The sequence below is a fragment of the Lagopus muta genome, chromosome 14 (assembly GCF_023343835.1).
Source record: "Lagopus muta isolate bLagMut1 chromosome 14, bLagMut1 primary, whole genome shotgun sequence".
Lineage (NCBI taxonomy): Eukaryota > Metazoa > Chordata > Aves > Galliformes > Phasianidae > Lagopus > Lagopus muta.
In genome coordinates, this window is record NC_064446.1 from 13460204 (window position 1) to 13474541 (window position 14338).

The window sequence follows — 14338 nt, forward strand, 5'->3', positions numbered from 1 at the left end:
ATCTGAGGGCAAGAGATCTATTCGGATTTTTGGTAGGTATAAATCAGGATGCCCTGCAGAAATACATAGGAATAGAGCAGAAGTATTGTGTAACCATTTTTACACCTGTCTGTGTTTATTATAGAGATGTCCAAACCAATTCCATGTCTGTTGTCTGAACAAGCACTTCAGTGCCCAGTGCTTGCTGCATTGGACAGGAGCTCAGTGCCCGCAGGGTGCTGGGCTGCTTTGTGCCCCACATAATGGGCTGTGTTTGCTTCATGCTGCTCTCCTGTGGGGCTGGCAGGTGGCATCTTGGAGAAACTGAGCACAGGTTTGTGGAGGCCCCTGTCAGTGCGTGACAGCGCAGCACTCAGTCACTTGGATCTCATTTCTTTAATAACTTCCTGAAACAAATAGGTGCAATTTAGGTCATACTGAAAAAAAAGGTAAAGCATCTGTTTCAGTGTGTTATCTGTGCGCAGCAAGACTCTGCTGGGAAAGTCATGGTGCAGCTTTGAGAAAGGAGCAGAGGGTTCCATTCAGCTCTGGGTGAGGAGGGGTTGGATTCATCCTCTTTAATGAAACCAAGAGCCAGAGTTTTGAATTGACCCACTGTCCTGCAGAAAATCCACTATCCCAAGAGAACTGAGCAGCTTTTTTACAGTGCTTGTGCTTTTCTGTTCATTCACAGTTTGTTTGTTAGATGTCATTTGCATGAACAGTCAAACAGTGTTTCAATTCTGTTCCATCAACATTTTCATGCCAAGTTTCATTTTGGCACGCAACAGTGATACGGTTGTTCTGTTACTCAGCCATTGTTAGAAGAGGCTTAGGTTAAATTCTGGAAGTTAATGAGAGAGTGGTCTGCAGCAATTTGGATTATGCGTTATGAACTAATTAAATTCTTATTTACATGCCGTGCTTACTGTCTTCTACAGAGGAGTTCTTGTTCAGTACTCATTTCACGTATAGGTAATTTACAGCATATTGCAGCCTCGCATCACAGATGTGTGTGCTGTCTTCCCTGTACACAAAGAATGGGGCAAATTAATATCCCTGCCCCCCTTGACAACGTGTGAGGGTCTTTTTCCTGGGTGAAAGCATGTTTGTAATGCGGAAGGCATGTTTTCTCACGTCTTTACAATCTGTGTTCAGTAATGGTTCTCAAAGTTAGTTATCTTTAGATACAGGAATATAGAGTTAGTCTTTTGAAGTAGTATTTATATGCACAAATATGTGATGTAATTTCCAGAGCCACTGTTTACAAAGCAGATCAGCAGGTCAGGGTGGGCTGCTGCTCACAGCCATTACTGTGGGATGCTCAGGATGTGAAACCTGGCCTCTTACCAGGCATAACATCAGGCTCTTATATTAAAAATACTGATAAAATGAATTTAAATCCACTTCAAAATGTCAATTGAGATTGCTTAGTAAAATCAACGCTGGTGTATTCAGCTTTAATTGTTTTTACAGAGATGAAGGATGAGCCATTGGAAGTAGAGCTGATTGAAGAAACAGTACATAATTTATTGTTTTGTTTCTAATGAAAGTTACTGTGAACGTTACTTATTAGACTGCAGTAAGGAATCTGTGTTTTAGGAGGACATGAGATTTGTTTCAATCCACGGAGCAGACCAGTTTGCTGCAATCCTTCCCAAGAAGAGGCTTGCCCTGCAGGGAGTATCTCATCTGTCTCTTCTGATTTGTGAAGCCAAACCCCTGCTGTCTGGCAGAGCACATTGGTGCCAATGAACGGCCTGGTCTCATGCATCCATTCATCGTGGAGTATCCAGATCAGCCCCTTTAACAGCTGATATTAGCCTAGTTCACTTGTGGCAGTGTTTCCTAAGTCATCTTTATTCATCCCCCTTTCATTTTGCACTGTAAATATTTACCATTCTCTTTTCAGTGTTTATAGGGTGATTTGTATCACTGTGTGCATTTGGTTACAAAGCTGTCTTGTTAAAAAAAAAGAAAGAAAAAAGAAAAAAGAGTTTTTTGTTTGCCAGTGTTCTTTAGCTTTCGTTCTGCTTGCAAAGTTTAATGCTGATTGGTTGTGACATGCAATCCAGTCAGTCCATGTGGCCGACCAGGCCTTTTGGGGGAGGTGTATCCTCTTGTCAGAATGCCACTTGATGAGTCCCAGATGGAGGAGTTACAGGGTGCAGCTGAGCTGATCTAGCACATCCCTTTTGGGACAGAGGCAGCCCCAGGGTCTGTCCCTCTGCTCCGGAGCCCCATTCCCATGAGTGGTCTCAGAATGGAGCTCCTCTGGTTTGTGTTCAGCACGTGTGCTCAGGCAGGGCAGGGACTGGGGGCTCTCCATCAGAGGCAGGAGCTTTGTCATGAAATCCACCATGATGCACTGCTCATATGTATAAGTCTGTTTAGGTTGGCCATTAAATTCCTACTAGCATGAAGACTCTAATGTTACGTTGTTTTTAAATGATTTTAAATGAATTATGGCCTATTCAGAAGTTAGAAAATAAAAAATTTCCTTCTAGCATCAGTGGAATGTTGCCCATTTTATATATAATCACAAATGATCTTCGTCTTAATGACAGCATAGCAAAGGTGCTGCTTTAGCATTTGCTGTCTGTTACTTGTTGCCAGCACTGTGGCTGAAGCTCTGACCTCTTTTGCAGGTTAATGAAATTTACCATGATGAATCCCTGGGTGCTCACATCAATGTAGTCCTGGTGAGAATAATCCTGCTGAGCTATGGCAAGGTAAGGAGAGGTTGTGTTAAATGGAGGAGGTTGAGATCTCTGAACTTGATTCATCATGTACGAATGCAAAGAACATTTATCTTTATGGGTATTTCCTTACAATTTGAACTTCACACTAGGAAAATAACCACGATTTGTTCTGTGTTTTCCCTGTGTCATTTTAACTTGCTACTTAGCTCTGACAGTCTGTCTTTTTAGACTTGTTTGAAATGATCCATGGGATGTTATGAGCATCTTGGTTCCTTAGAGAAATGTGAAGTTTTGTGGTAGAGCAGTATGTAAGTATCAGTGAACACATGCTGGATCAGTTCTGCATGATGTGCATTCCAAGAACTCACTTCACCTTGTGCTTAAAATGGGTTGGTCGGACTGCATGTGTTTAAAGTTAAGAGATAGGGGCCACAAGGCAAGAGCTCTGCAGATTGAGTCTGTAGTCAAGAATTCCAAGTGTTTTCTTGCCGTTTCTAAGGGAGGGATTGCTCCACAGGCAAAACTCACTTAAAGAGAAATGAAATGCGACTTGGCTCCAAAAGTTTTAATCTGCTCAGTACTGATGACTTATGTAGACTAAATCAACATCAGACTCCACGGTAGCTGGAAGAGGGTGTTTGAAGTACGTTGATAAACTTTTTGTTTAAGGACTGCACATCCGGCTGCTCAGAGGAGAGCATTAAAATCTATTGGCTTTTTCTGTGATGGGGTTGCTGGTATTTGCATGCTCATGTAATAAACGTGGGGGCTGGAAGATTCCATGCATATTCATGCAAGAAGCTGAAAGTCAAATCCGGCTGAGTGTTGGTGGTGAAGCTCCTTTGACAGTCACCTCTTACCCTGCTCAACTAAACGTTCTAAACCAACCCATCTCTGCTCTTCTTGCAGAGACAGACAGCAATGTCAGTAAGTGTTTTGGGTCAGCTGTATGTCCTAAAATCGAAGGTAAAAGAGGTCGCATTTTCTGTTTTGTGATTGAAAATTTGTGGTGTCTGATTATTGACACTAATGACAGCAATTTGAGGGATTGCAGCTCGACTAATCATTCTCAAAAGTATCTCATTGCAGCAGTGGTTGAAACACGTGGAGTTACCACATGGACTGGTCACTTCTTTGCTGTCCTAATTGCATAAGTATTTCATAGTTGCTATGCCTGCCCGTCTTGAGCTCGATCATTTTGCATTGGTAGTGGTGTGAACTCAGCTTCTGCTGCATTTTCTGATGGAAGATCAGAAATAAAACACTGAAAATTGATAATTTGAAAGTTATTATCTCCCATTAATCTGCTTCACAGAGTGGAGTTGGTGGAGCATGGACACCTCCCTTCCTGGTGGGCCTTTGGACGCATCACTGAAAAGCTGCAGGTGGCACTGTATGATCTGCTTATGGATTGTCATTAATGGGTTCTAAACCCATAATCCATAGCAGACCATGTTTTAGTTGCCCTGTAAGATTCAGCAGAACACAATTCCAAATAAGTTAACCCAAATAACCATGAAGAAAATTTCTCTTGCTCAGAGGGAAAAGTTGGGATAGTTCTTATTTTCAGAACCTGTTCTTGAGTAATTAGAACAAAGCCCTCAATATTTTATCAGCCTGCTAAAACATGCAAGCATTAACATTTTTCTGAAGTATATATTCAACGTGCACAGTAAAAGGAATGGTGTGTGGACAAGTTAAGCCAGTGTGTGCATAAAGCAGCCTGCTTGGCTTTGCAAGATGAAAATATTATCCCAGTCTTGCTTGAATAAGCATTTATTTTCCAAGCATGTAGCAGATATCTTCAGATTCACTCGCTTTATTGAAGGCAATTTATATATATTATCAAGGGTGCCATTTAAATAATCATAATAATTACATTATGGTTCTGTAACTGATGAAGTATGTACCATCAGTGTCAGATTTCTGACAGCACTCTGAGCTATTGCCAATTCTCAACCCTTAAGCAGCCTTTTACTGTACTGTGGTTGGGTTTTTTGTGTATGGTTTTGTGTTTTTTTGTTGTTTTTTTTTTTTTTAAGAAGAAGATGATTATATTATTTTATACAATGTCATCTTTTGATAAGAATAATGTGGACAATACTTGAGTTGCATAGCAACCAGCTTTTCTGTGGCTCTTGCTAGGAGGTACTCCATTCCTTCAAGCATACTTCTTAATATTTTCAACCTAACACAGCTGTACATTCAAAAGTTTCAGTAATTTTATTAAGAGCATTAATTGCCTTGGTAAGGTGAAAAAAATAGGTGTTCTCCGGTGACAACACGTTCAAATTACTCCATGGGCAAGTTCAAAAGATCTGACACCATTTTACTGTAGTATACTTCTGTGTATGCTGTCACTTCTGGACAAAGGCTGAAGCTGTGGCAGGTGGAGACCATTGGCACAGAATGACATGCAGGGGAACTGGGGCAGGTTTGGCATCCTGCTCTGTACCTGTGTAGATCTGGGTGCTGCTGTGCACTTCTCTGCATTTTTATATTGACCTCCTGAGACGATGGCATGGGATGCTGCAAATCAGTAAACAGGGCACGTGCCGTGCATTTTTCTTCAAAAGGGAAAAAGAAGAGCTGGCTTGTTTATTGCTTTTTGACTTGAGTAGTAGGGAGATCAGTTCCAAATTTTGGAAAACGCAGAATCACCTGAGAAGAATATTATTCAATGTTTTAGCAAAGTCTTCCATTAACATCTATTTTGACTGTAACAGTTCTGTAGCCCTGTGAGCTCTACAGCATGCAGGGAAATAGCCAAAGAACCACCATCACTGAGTGTGGAGGAGGTGGCAAGAGATGAGCTGAGAATGGACTTGGAAGCTCTGACTGGCTATTATAAAATTTGTTTTGAAACTTTTAAACCCTGAACACTGCCTAAAATCCTCTCATCACCTCTTTGAGGTGGATGAATAAAGATTATTTTTCCCACTTTACAGCTAAAATAACAAAGGCGCTCAGCGTTATTCTGGAGGCCACACGGAAGGTCACTGGCAGTCTGGGGATAAGAGCTCATAAATTCCTGGCTCCAGCCCCACGCTCTGTCCATCCACAATGGTGACTTTGTGTGTAGATGAACCACCCTTAGACAGCAGCAGAGAATAGCACGCATTTGCTGCAAAGGGAGTGATTAAGCCAGTTATTACTGGAAAAAAAAGTCATTAAAACTTTCACAGGAACTGCATGAATTTCAATAAATGCAGCTACCTGAGGATTTATGAGAGTTATTTCTTGGGAAATCTGGATGTGGCTGAGCAGGACACCTCTGAGCTTTCCTGTGGAGCAGCGTGCACAACTCTGGTCACTGGGATGCATATCTGCATGGCATGGGACAGGCTGGAGAGTGCTGCTCTGTGCTCAGCTGAGCTGGAAACCTGTGCGAAGGATTCGTGTTAGCTTCAGATCAGTGTTGGCACCAGAACAGTGGTTGTTGGCCATGTGAATGTCATCAGATTGAAGAGGAACCTGACCACCAGGGCAGAGAGACTTTCAGAAACATGAGGGGAGGGAAAAGAACCAAATGGTTTTAAGGTGATGAGTCAGTAGGAGCATCACATGAGCTGGCTTCCTGCCATCTCACAGGGCAGGACAGTTAACTGAGAAGGGTTTTTCAATTGTGTGTTTGGATAACTCAGAGCTCCTGCTGCCTTCATCTTCATGGGACTATCTTTTCACAAAAAGGTGTTTTCTCTGCCATCTGACCTTTATGTGGCTGTGCTCAGTGTGAGAGGGCAAGATGCTCTTGGTTCAGCCTGGCTGGAAAGCATCAGTCCAGCCTGAGCCAGGCTTTTCTCTCTTTCCCACAGGGTAGCACAGGTGGTGCAGCTGGGATGGAAGGACAAGCCAGCTCTCTAACTTAACTCAGGTGTTTGACCTCACATTCTTCAGTGACCTGGGCTGGAAAGGCTCAGAGCTCCCCTTCTCCCTGCTTGTCCTTGGAAGGGGTGAAGGCTCAGCCTGAGTGCTGAGAGTTGTGCCCAGCAAGGCACCAGTTTTATTAACTGTAGTCACAGAACAGCTGAGCCTGGGAGCACAGAAAATTCTTAGAAAGAGTCTTAAGAACTGATGGATGTTTGCTGGTTGAGAATGATAACCCATTTATGTGTGTCTTCTTGCTTATGAATGATATTTCTTATGTAAATTATGGAACACCTGGCAGTGTCAGCAGGAATCAAGCATTGATCTTGCAATGTTGTCTACAAACTAGGAAGAAGATGAAGTTCTTGTCCCAGTCTCTGGCCTTCTCCAGTGACTGATTCTGCACAGGCTTAATGGCGAGGCAAGAACTTCCATGTTATTTACAAGTTTAGCTGCTGTTCTTATTTTTGCATTGTTTTTATTAGTTCAGATGAAGATGAGTGAAAATACTGCCCCTCTTAATTTTATCTGTGGGAATTGATGGATTGCCTTATTTAGATACTAGACACATAGCTAATAATTTCCTACAGTGATTTGTTGGAACCTTGAAGAGTGTAAAGTTGGCTGATAGCATGAATAGTGCTTTGTATTCCTGTTCTGCCTATATTTATTCAGAATTAGAGACTGAAAAATGTTTACAAACTGCTGCCATAAGAAAGCTTTACAAATCCTTTGAATGCAAAATGACAGTTTGCTGAATGAGCTATTTTTGTTAGTTTGGTTACCATGGACATGAGATAATTCTTTTTATTTATTTTTTGCTTGTCTTGTTCAGGGTAAGAGAAGAATATAAAAGATTTAATCCAGTGTACAATGAACAATAGAAGTGCCAAGTAGAAGGAATGTAAGTGGTGTGTTTTGCAGAGATGTTACACGTTCAAGAAGGGAAAGTCATACTTTGTCTCCCAGGAATGCTCCAACTTTTCTGCCATAGCTTGGAGTCTGATAAGTTTAAGCGTATCTCTGCTCCTTCTGGAGCTGCTGAGGAGCTGCAGAGCCCTCCCCGTTGGTTCTCTTGGAGCACCACCTAATGGACGAGCAGGGGAAGGTGCTTTTCCAGCAAGCTTCTGACCGGTTCTTCTGTCCCTGTTAGTAAGCACCCACTCATCTACGCTGCTGCAAAGCTGTACTCAGCTATTGCAGATGGCAGGTAAATAAGGCACTTGGTTAATGAAAGCTGCCACTGTATGGGTGATACAGTGTGTTTTTTACACATACTGGCAAACTGAAGGCTCTGGAAAGTTTGGGTAGAATATAGACTAAATTTGAAGTTTTCTTCTACGAAAACCTTGTATTTGAAATTCTCAAAGAATTATTTGATGTCTTTCTCAGTTTCCAAATTCCTTTCAAAAGTACTTGCAGGGCTTTGCAGTACTGATTGACTTGTTCTTCAGTGTCTTAATGACAGAGAATTGAACATCCCACTGATAACTCCCTGAAAGACAGAGTGAATAGCTTAGAAGGCTCAAAGAAATCTGTATCTATGTAGCAATGACCTTAGAATCATTTCTTATTGCCCTCCTTTGACTCTTGTACTAATGGTTGTTGCAACTCATTCCTCTTCTATTTGTGGTTATTTTCTGCCGAATTTCTCTAAAAAGGAAGGGGAGCAGAAAAGATGTGAATCCAGAATCAGAAAAGAAGGCAACTGGAAGGCATCAGCAGATGCTGGGTTTTTGAGAGCAAGGATCCCAGCTGTCTCTCTGGGCAGGCTGTCCTCACAGCCCTCCATGGTGTCTCCCCACATGGCGCTCCCAGCCAAGGGAGCAAACATCCATCTGTTTCCACCAGCAGCTCTCTGAAGTGCCCACAGATCTTTTGCTTTTCTTGCAGTGAGAAGGAAAGTTTCTCTTTCCACTGGCAGCCTTCCTGCTGATCAGCTGAGTAATGCTCTCCACAGGCCTGCTGTCCTCTTTGGAAAGAGGTCCTTCCCGGCCAGGCCTGCTCCTCAGCCAGCTGTGGGCTCACGTGTTCCTGGCAGTGCAGGTCCATTGCAGGCCAACAGTAACACCTCCACCTCCTCTGCACAGCCAGCCTGCTGCCCCCAGACTGTTTGCTGCATGACAGAGAGGGAATTTTGCTTTAATTGCAATCCTTATTGCTGCACACTGTTCATCTCTTTTGCTCTTTTTCCCTCACTTTGTCCATTTAATAAGGGGTTGGGATTTTCTAAGTTTGATGAAAGCTGCCCACTGATTTCCAAGAGAATGTATTATCAAGTGTTATCTCATATTTCTGCAGGAGTAGATTCCCAGATGGCACCCTTCCAAAACATACTGCATCTGCCCTTGTTAGCTGTGCCTCATCCCATGGTTTCCTACACACTTTTCTTGCAGGACAGCAGCACTTATCTTTGGAGTCAGGGTTACTGAGCAAGAGAATAAAAATTTATTGCGAAGCCACATCTGCCTCAGGAAATCTCTGAATCAAAAACCACTGGGCAATTGGAGGTTATCTGAGGGAAGTACCGAACTATGCTTGGGGCCTGTAAGTATCCTCCATAGGCAGCCTGTCATCTGCCATCAGGAGAGGGCATGGCTTCCATGGGCATTAGACCTGAACCAGGTCTGTGCAAAACACAGTAGGGATTAATCAGATCCTAAATCAGCGTTTTCTCACCCATACAATATTCCCTACTCTGTGATCACACCAATTCCAAATGAAATGTGACTCAACACAGAGCTGGGAGCTTCAACTAAAAGCAGTGACATTCTGCTTAGCCATTGCCATCAGTTGCTAGTGTTGGATAAAATAACAGTGAACTGTTGTTTATTTGAGAATTCATGAGCACAGGAAGATCCCAGCACTGAGCCAAGGTTACTATTAGTACTGCTGAAGGCATTCTCATTTGGAAGTCTTTGACAAATTGCAGGAAGTGGAAATTCAGGTGAAAATTTGCTAGCAACCGAGTGGATTTCTTTTTAGGTATCTATATTACTGTGAAGAAAGATGGAAGATTAGTGAAGAAATGATATGAATGCTCATTGATCTTGAATACTTTTTGTACAGCAGGTATAACTGAGTTTCTCCTCTTAGTCTCTGGCAGCCCTCGTACTGATGTAGGAGCCTTGCTGTTCATACCAGTAGCACATAGGCATCTATAAGAATGGATTTCCTAATGGATGTCTCATTTCGTAGCTTAAAGTAAACAAGTCAATTTTATACCTGCCACATTTCTGATTTAAAATCGTGTCATTGGAGAAGAAGTTGGGCTGTCAGCTGAAATACATTTACAGAACTGCATGTTCTGTTTCCCTTTTTATGGCAGAGGGTTTTCCTTCAGTTTGCCTGGTGTGTCAGTTAAAACAACAACAAAAAAGGCACAATTCTCGATGTTAGCCAGTCACTTCTCCTTTCATTTGCTTGGAGAGATGCTCTAGAAACTGTTGTTGTAAATAGGCATTGAGATTCTCTTGGCCTAAGGCAGTGATTTTGCCCTCCAGAATGGGCTTCTGTATGCAAAGAAAACTGTTGTCAACTCATGCCAAAAGCCAACGCAATGCCCAAACCATGGGGGCTGCTGCAGCAGGCTGATCTGATCTCTGGCAGACTGTCTTCATCAGAAGAGAGCTCAAGAAGCCCTGCTGTTAATTCACGCCACAATTTTGCTTTTGTACTGCGATTCATTGGCAAAGGTTGCAGTTGAGGAGGTAGGGAGGGGATGACTCAAAACAGGAGAAAACTGTGAAGTGGTTATTTAAAAATTACTGCCTTTTTCATACTCCTTGCTTGTTTGCTGATTACGCAGAGATCGCTTTGCAAATATTGAGATAGCCTCAACCAAAGCACATGTTGATAATTGATACTTTTTGTTTATTTTCTGATCAGTCATAAAATGAAATTACTTTCCTTTTGTGGAAGGTATAGGAAGAGATCATTGTGAGACAAAGAATTACAGTGCACTTTGTAAATGATTTTTCAATCATACTCACAGCTTAAATTTTTTCAGCTTCAGGTTACAATGTTCTTTGCTTTTTGAACCTTGTAGAAGATTTCTCACTGGACTTCTTTATGGGACAGATTTTTCTTCTGAAGCTTTGCAGAAAGGAGATGAAGGTGGAGATGTCGTAGATAGTTACTTGCTCTTGAACCACTGATACATGCTGCCCAGGACCTCACTGATGGTCACGCTTAGTTTAGCTGAATAGGATTTCTGCTTGAAGAGCCAGGACTTTGCCTTGTGTTAGTCACTCAAAGTTTGTTCATGTCTGTTCTAATAAACACATGAAGATGCAGTAAAGGCGTCGTTACTCTCTCCCCATTTCAGCATGATTATTATTCTGTTTCCAAGGGAATTATGGCTGGAAGCAGCATGATCCAGCCTGGGATTCTGTTACAACCTTTTCATTCCAAAGTGGTGTCAGATTCCAAACTGTACTTCTATTTGGTTTATTAATTTGTTTTTCTGAACGTTACAGAGTTGTAATATCCCATTTTTGCCAAAATCAGGCCTCAGTTTGGCAGGCTTTTCTTTTATCAACTCCAGTTGTTCTTCCACAACCCTTTGAGGATTTTCTTTTTCATGCAGTCAATACTCTGCATGCTCCATCGTGCACTCAATTAGAGGACATGTCAAACACATCTGTATTTAAACAGGAACTATGTTACTTCTCTCTTATTTTTGGCCCTGGCTATTTCTGCTGTGAACTATCTATCTGGGAATTAGAAATGCTTACAGTACAGTATAGTGTCTAAATTGTAGTGGTTTGTGTTATGATTACAATGTTGTCATGGTAATGTAATTTTTGTAAATGAAAAGCCAGGGTTTGCATATGTAGTTCTTACAAGTCCTGGAAGGCCTGGAGTGGGTCAATTAGTCATATATTTTATAACATCCCACATATAATGTGCTTTTTTGAGACTTAATGCATAGTATTAACAAGAGTTAGCTGGAAATTTTTAAGTACTATTGGGGAAAAAAAGTAAGGTAAATGCAGTAGCTGGATTTTAAAGCACCTTTTTCTTTCTCATTAGAGGGAACTGTCCTTTGCACCCACTTAGCACACATCAGCTTGTTCAAGTCAGCCAAGTCATGACAACACAACAGTGATGTAATGTGTGGCTTACAGGCAGAATAAAGGTGTACCAGATTGGGAAGACAGAGTCTTCTTTCTGAATGATTGTGAAATACAGAATGGGTTAAAAAAAAAAGTGTTTTAAAATACAGTCTTTGGGAACATCTGTTTCTCAAAGTTATGACTCAAGTACAGCTGGACAAAGTACAATTAGTGTTTATTCTCAGTAGAGCATCCAGTGGTGTTCAGAAGTCTTGAGTGCTTGGCAAAGGAGGCTGATGAGCCAGGGCTGGGTGCTTGCAGTCTGCCCTTGCTATGGCTGTTGGGCTCTGCCCTCCCTGCACTGGGCTAGGCTCTGCTGGCCTGACACCACTGCAGATCCCATAGGGTTAGGTTGGAAACAATATATCCAGGCTTGAAGTGATGGTGTCAGCTGGTGCTGGGATGGCATAGGGATTTTAATGTGCATTGCACAATACAATATTGAAAATACCTGTTGCTTTTTTTTCTCTCATTGTATCTTACACTTTATGGGTATGCCACAGAAATCATATTCAATCTAGCTGTGATTGTTAACTATTTTCTTACTTTCTTGTCTCAGTAAAATTTGTTCGTAAAGCATAATAATCTCTTTCTTAAGAGTTCTAATGGAAGTGGCAAATTTGTTCTAGTGCTTAAGTAGGCTGGGAAAGAATCACCCTAGCTCAGTAAATAACTGCTACTGTCTTTACTTCTGGGCACGCTCAGTCCATGAGTCTGATAGAGATTGGGAACCCTTCTCAAAGCCTGGAGAACGTGTGTCGTTGGGCCTACTTGCAACAGAAGCCAGACACCGGGCATGCAGAATACCATGACCACGCTATCTTCCTCACGAGGCAGGATTTTGGTCCATCTGGCATGCAGGGTAAGACGTGTGTCGGGTTTTGTTTGGTAAATGGCAAAACTTCTGAGCAACATTTGCATTTATCACTGTGCAAACCTAATCGTGCAGTTTAAATGTTGCTTAGCTTTGGTCAACAATTTCTTTCCCCAAACGCTCTGCACATGACCGTTTTCAGTTGTAACTGTTTCATGCATTGCATCCTAACTGATGGGATTACTTATGGGATCATTTCTTTGCTCTAGCTGAAGGCAAGCAATTGAGATCCCTATGTAAACAATCCTGAAAATGCCCAAAGATAAGGAATAGATTTTGTGTTTAAAAAGTTGTTGCAGTAAAGATTGCCAAGAAATGCTGTCACCAAGAGGTCTGGAACAGCAGGACCAAGTGTTGTGCTCTTTTTCCTTTCCTTCAGGTTCTGCCTCTTTGTGAGATCAGGTTTGTTCACTGGAGGGGATAAATCTCCTGTTCATTTTGAATTGGTCAGATCTGCTGTCAGCACAGGGCGGGGGTTTTGCTCGTGTGTTCCTGGGTGCTGGAAGTGCACCGAGCTCATGAGCTGCACAGCACTGCGTGGTATCCCCCTTTCCTCTGTTGCCTTGTGTACTCAGAGAAGGCAATTGCAGAATGGTCCTAGATGTGATAACAACCTTCTGACTGAGCTAGGAATATAGTTTCAGTTGGTTAACAGGGTGATTCATGGATGAGAGAGCACGTTATTAAATGTCTGGGGACAGAAGGTCTCTTTTTATCTATGAGAGGACCACTTACCTGTAATTCATGTCGCAAAGGGGAAGACTGTTTTCATGGAGCTTCACATCACTTTTCCATACTTGTTCCTTTTCTGAAATGTGGTGTTTCTCACAGGCTATGCTCCAGTCACAGGAATGTGCCATCCTGTTCGAAGCTGTACTCTCAATCATGAAGATGGTTTTTCATCTGCATTTGTGGTGGCTCATGAAACTGGACATGTGTGAGTAGAGCCCTGGACATCCCGTGTTTCATCCTATGTCTTTGATACAGAGATAGCTGTGACACTGGGACAATGAAGTTCATGTGAAGAAATCATGTCCATGTCCACATGTCATTAGCTCTCGCTTCAGATCTCAGCTCTGTCAAGATTTTATTTATGATCTGAAGTTTTATATTCAGGTGTTTTTCAAATGGGAAAAGGAACTAATACCAAAATACCTCCCAGGACTGCTGTCAAACTAGATTGAATGATGCTTTATAGTCTCCTGGTGAAAATGTAAAATACTCATTGGGATGAAATATGAATTTTTTAAGTTAATGGAATACGTGATTCTCAAGCACAGTCCATATTAAATCAGCACATCTGATATGGTACTGCTGCTAAAGGACAAAATGCTGCATAGGAAAAAAAAGGTGCTAACCACTGAAATTGCAACTATATGAAAATATAAGAATGTGATCATTTTATTGATGTGACTTGATTTGGTCTCTCCCAGAGCATTTCAGTTTCTCTGTTTGCAGAGGACACCCACTGACTGCCCATTTTCTCTCAAGAAGAACAACACTTCCCAGAAGGCCTTTTCTGAACAGTCTTAATCTATTATATTTTCCCTAAGAAGGCCTTCAGGTCCTGTTCTGTCTGTTTTATTAGAAATTATGGAGGGCTTTAAATGAAAAAATCACCAAAGTTCATTGAATCTCACCGCAAATGTATCTAAATTAGACAGGAGCATAGAATTGATGCCTATCTGGTATTGGGTTCCAGAATTTTTGAATTAGGATTGTAAAGAGTGTACACTGAGCTCTAGAAGAGAGATCACTGGAGATTGTTTGTGATCCCTGAAATTGCATTCAGCCCTGAT

The 14338-nt window shown here is 41.8% G+C and overlaps 1 protein-coding gene across 1 annotated transcript in view; it reads left to right on the forward strand.

Moving 5' to 3' along the window:
- Window positions 1–14338, forward strand: part of ADAMTS2 (ADAM metallopeptidase with thrombospondin type 1 motif 2) — a 168119-nt gene that overhangs the window by 121072 nt on the left and 32709 nt on the right. Inside the window, exons 5-7 of the mRNA XM_048960190.1 lie at window positions 2628–2711; window positions 12371–12527; window positions 13371–13476. Of these exons, the coding sequence (XP_048816147.1) occupies window positions 2628–2711; window positions 12371–12527; window positions 13371–13476 (347 nt within the window). The remainder of the gene's footprint in view (window positions 1–2627; window positions 2712–12370; window positions 12528–13370; window positions 13477–14338) is intronic.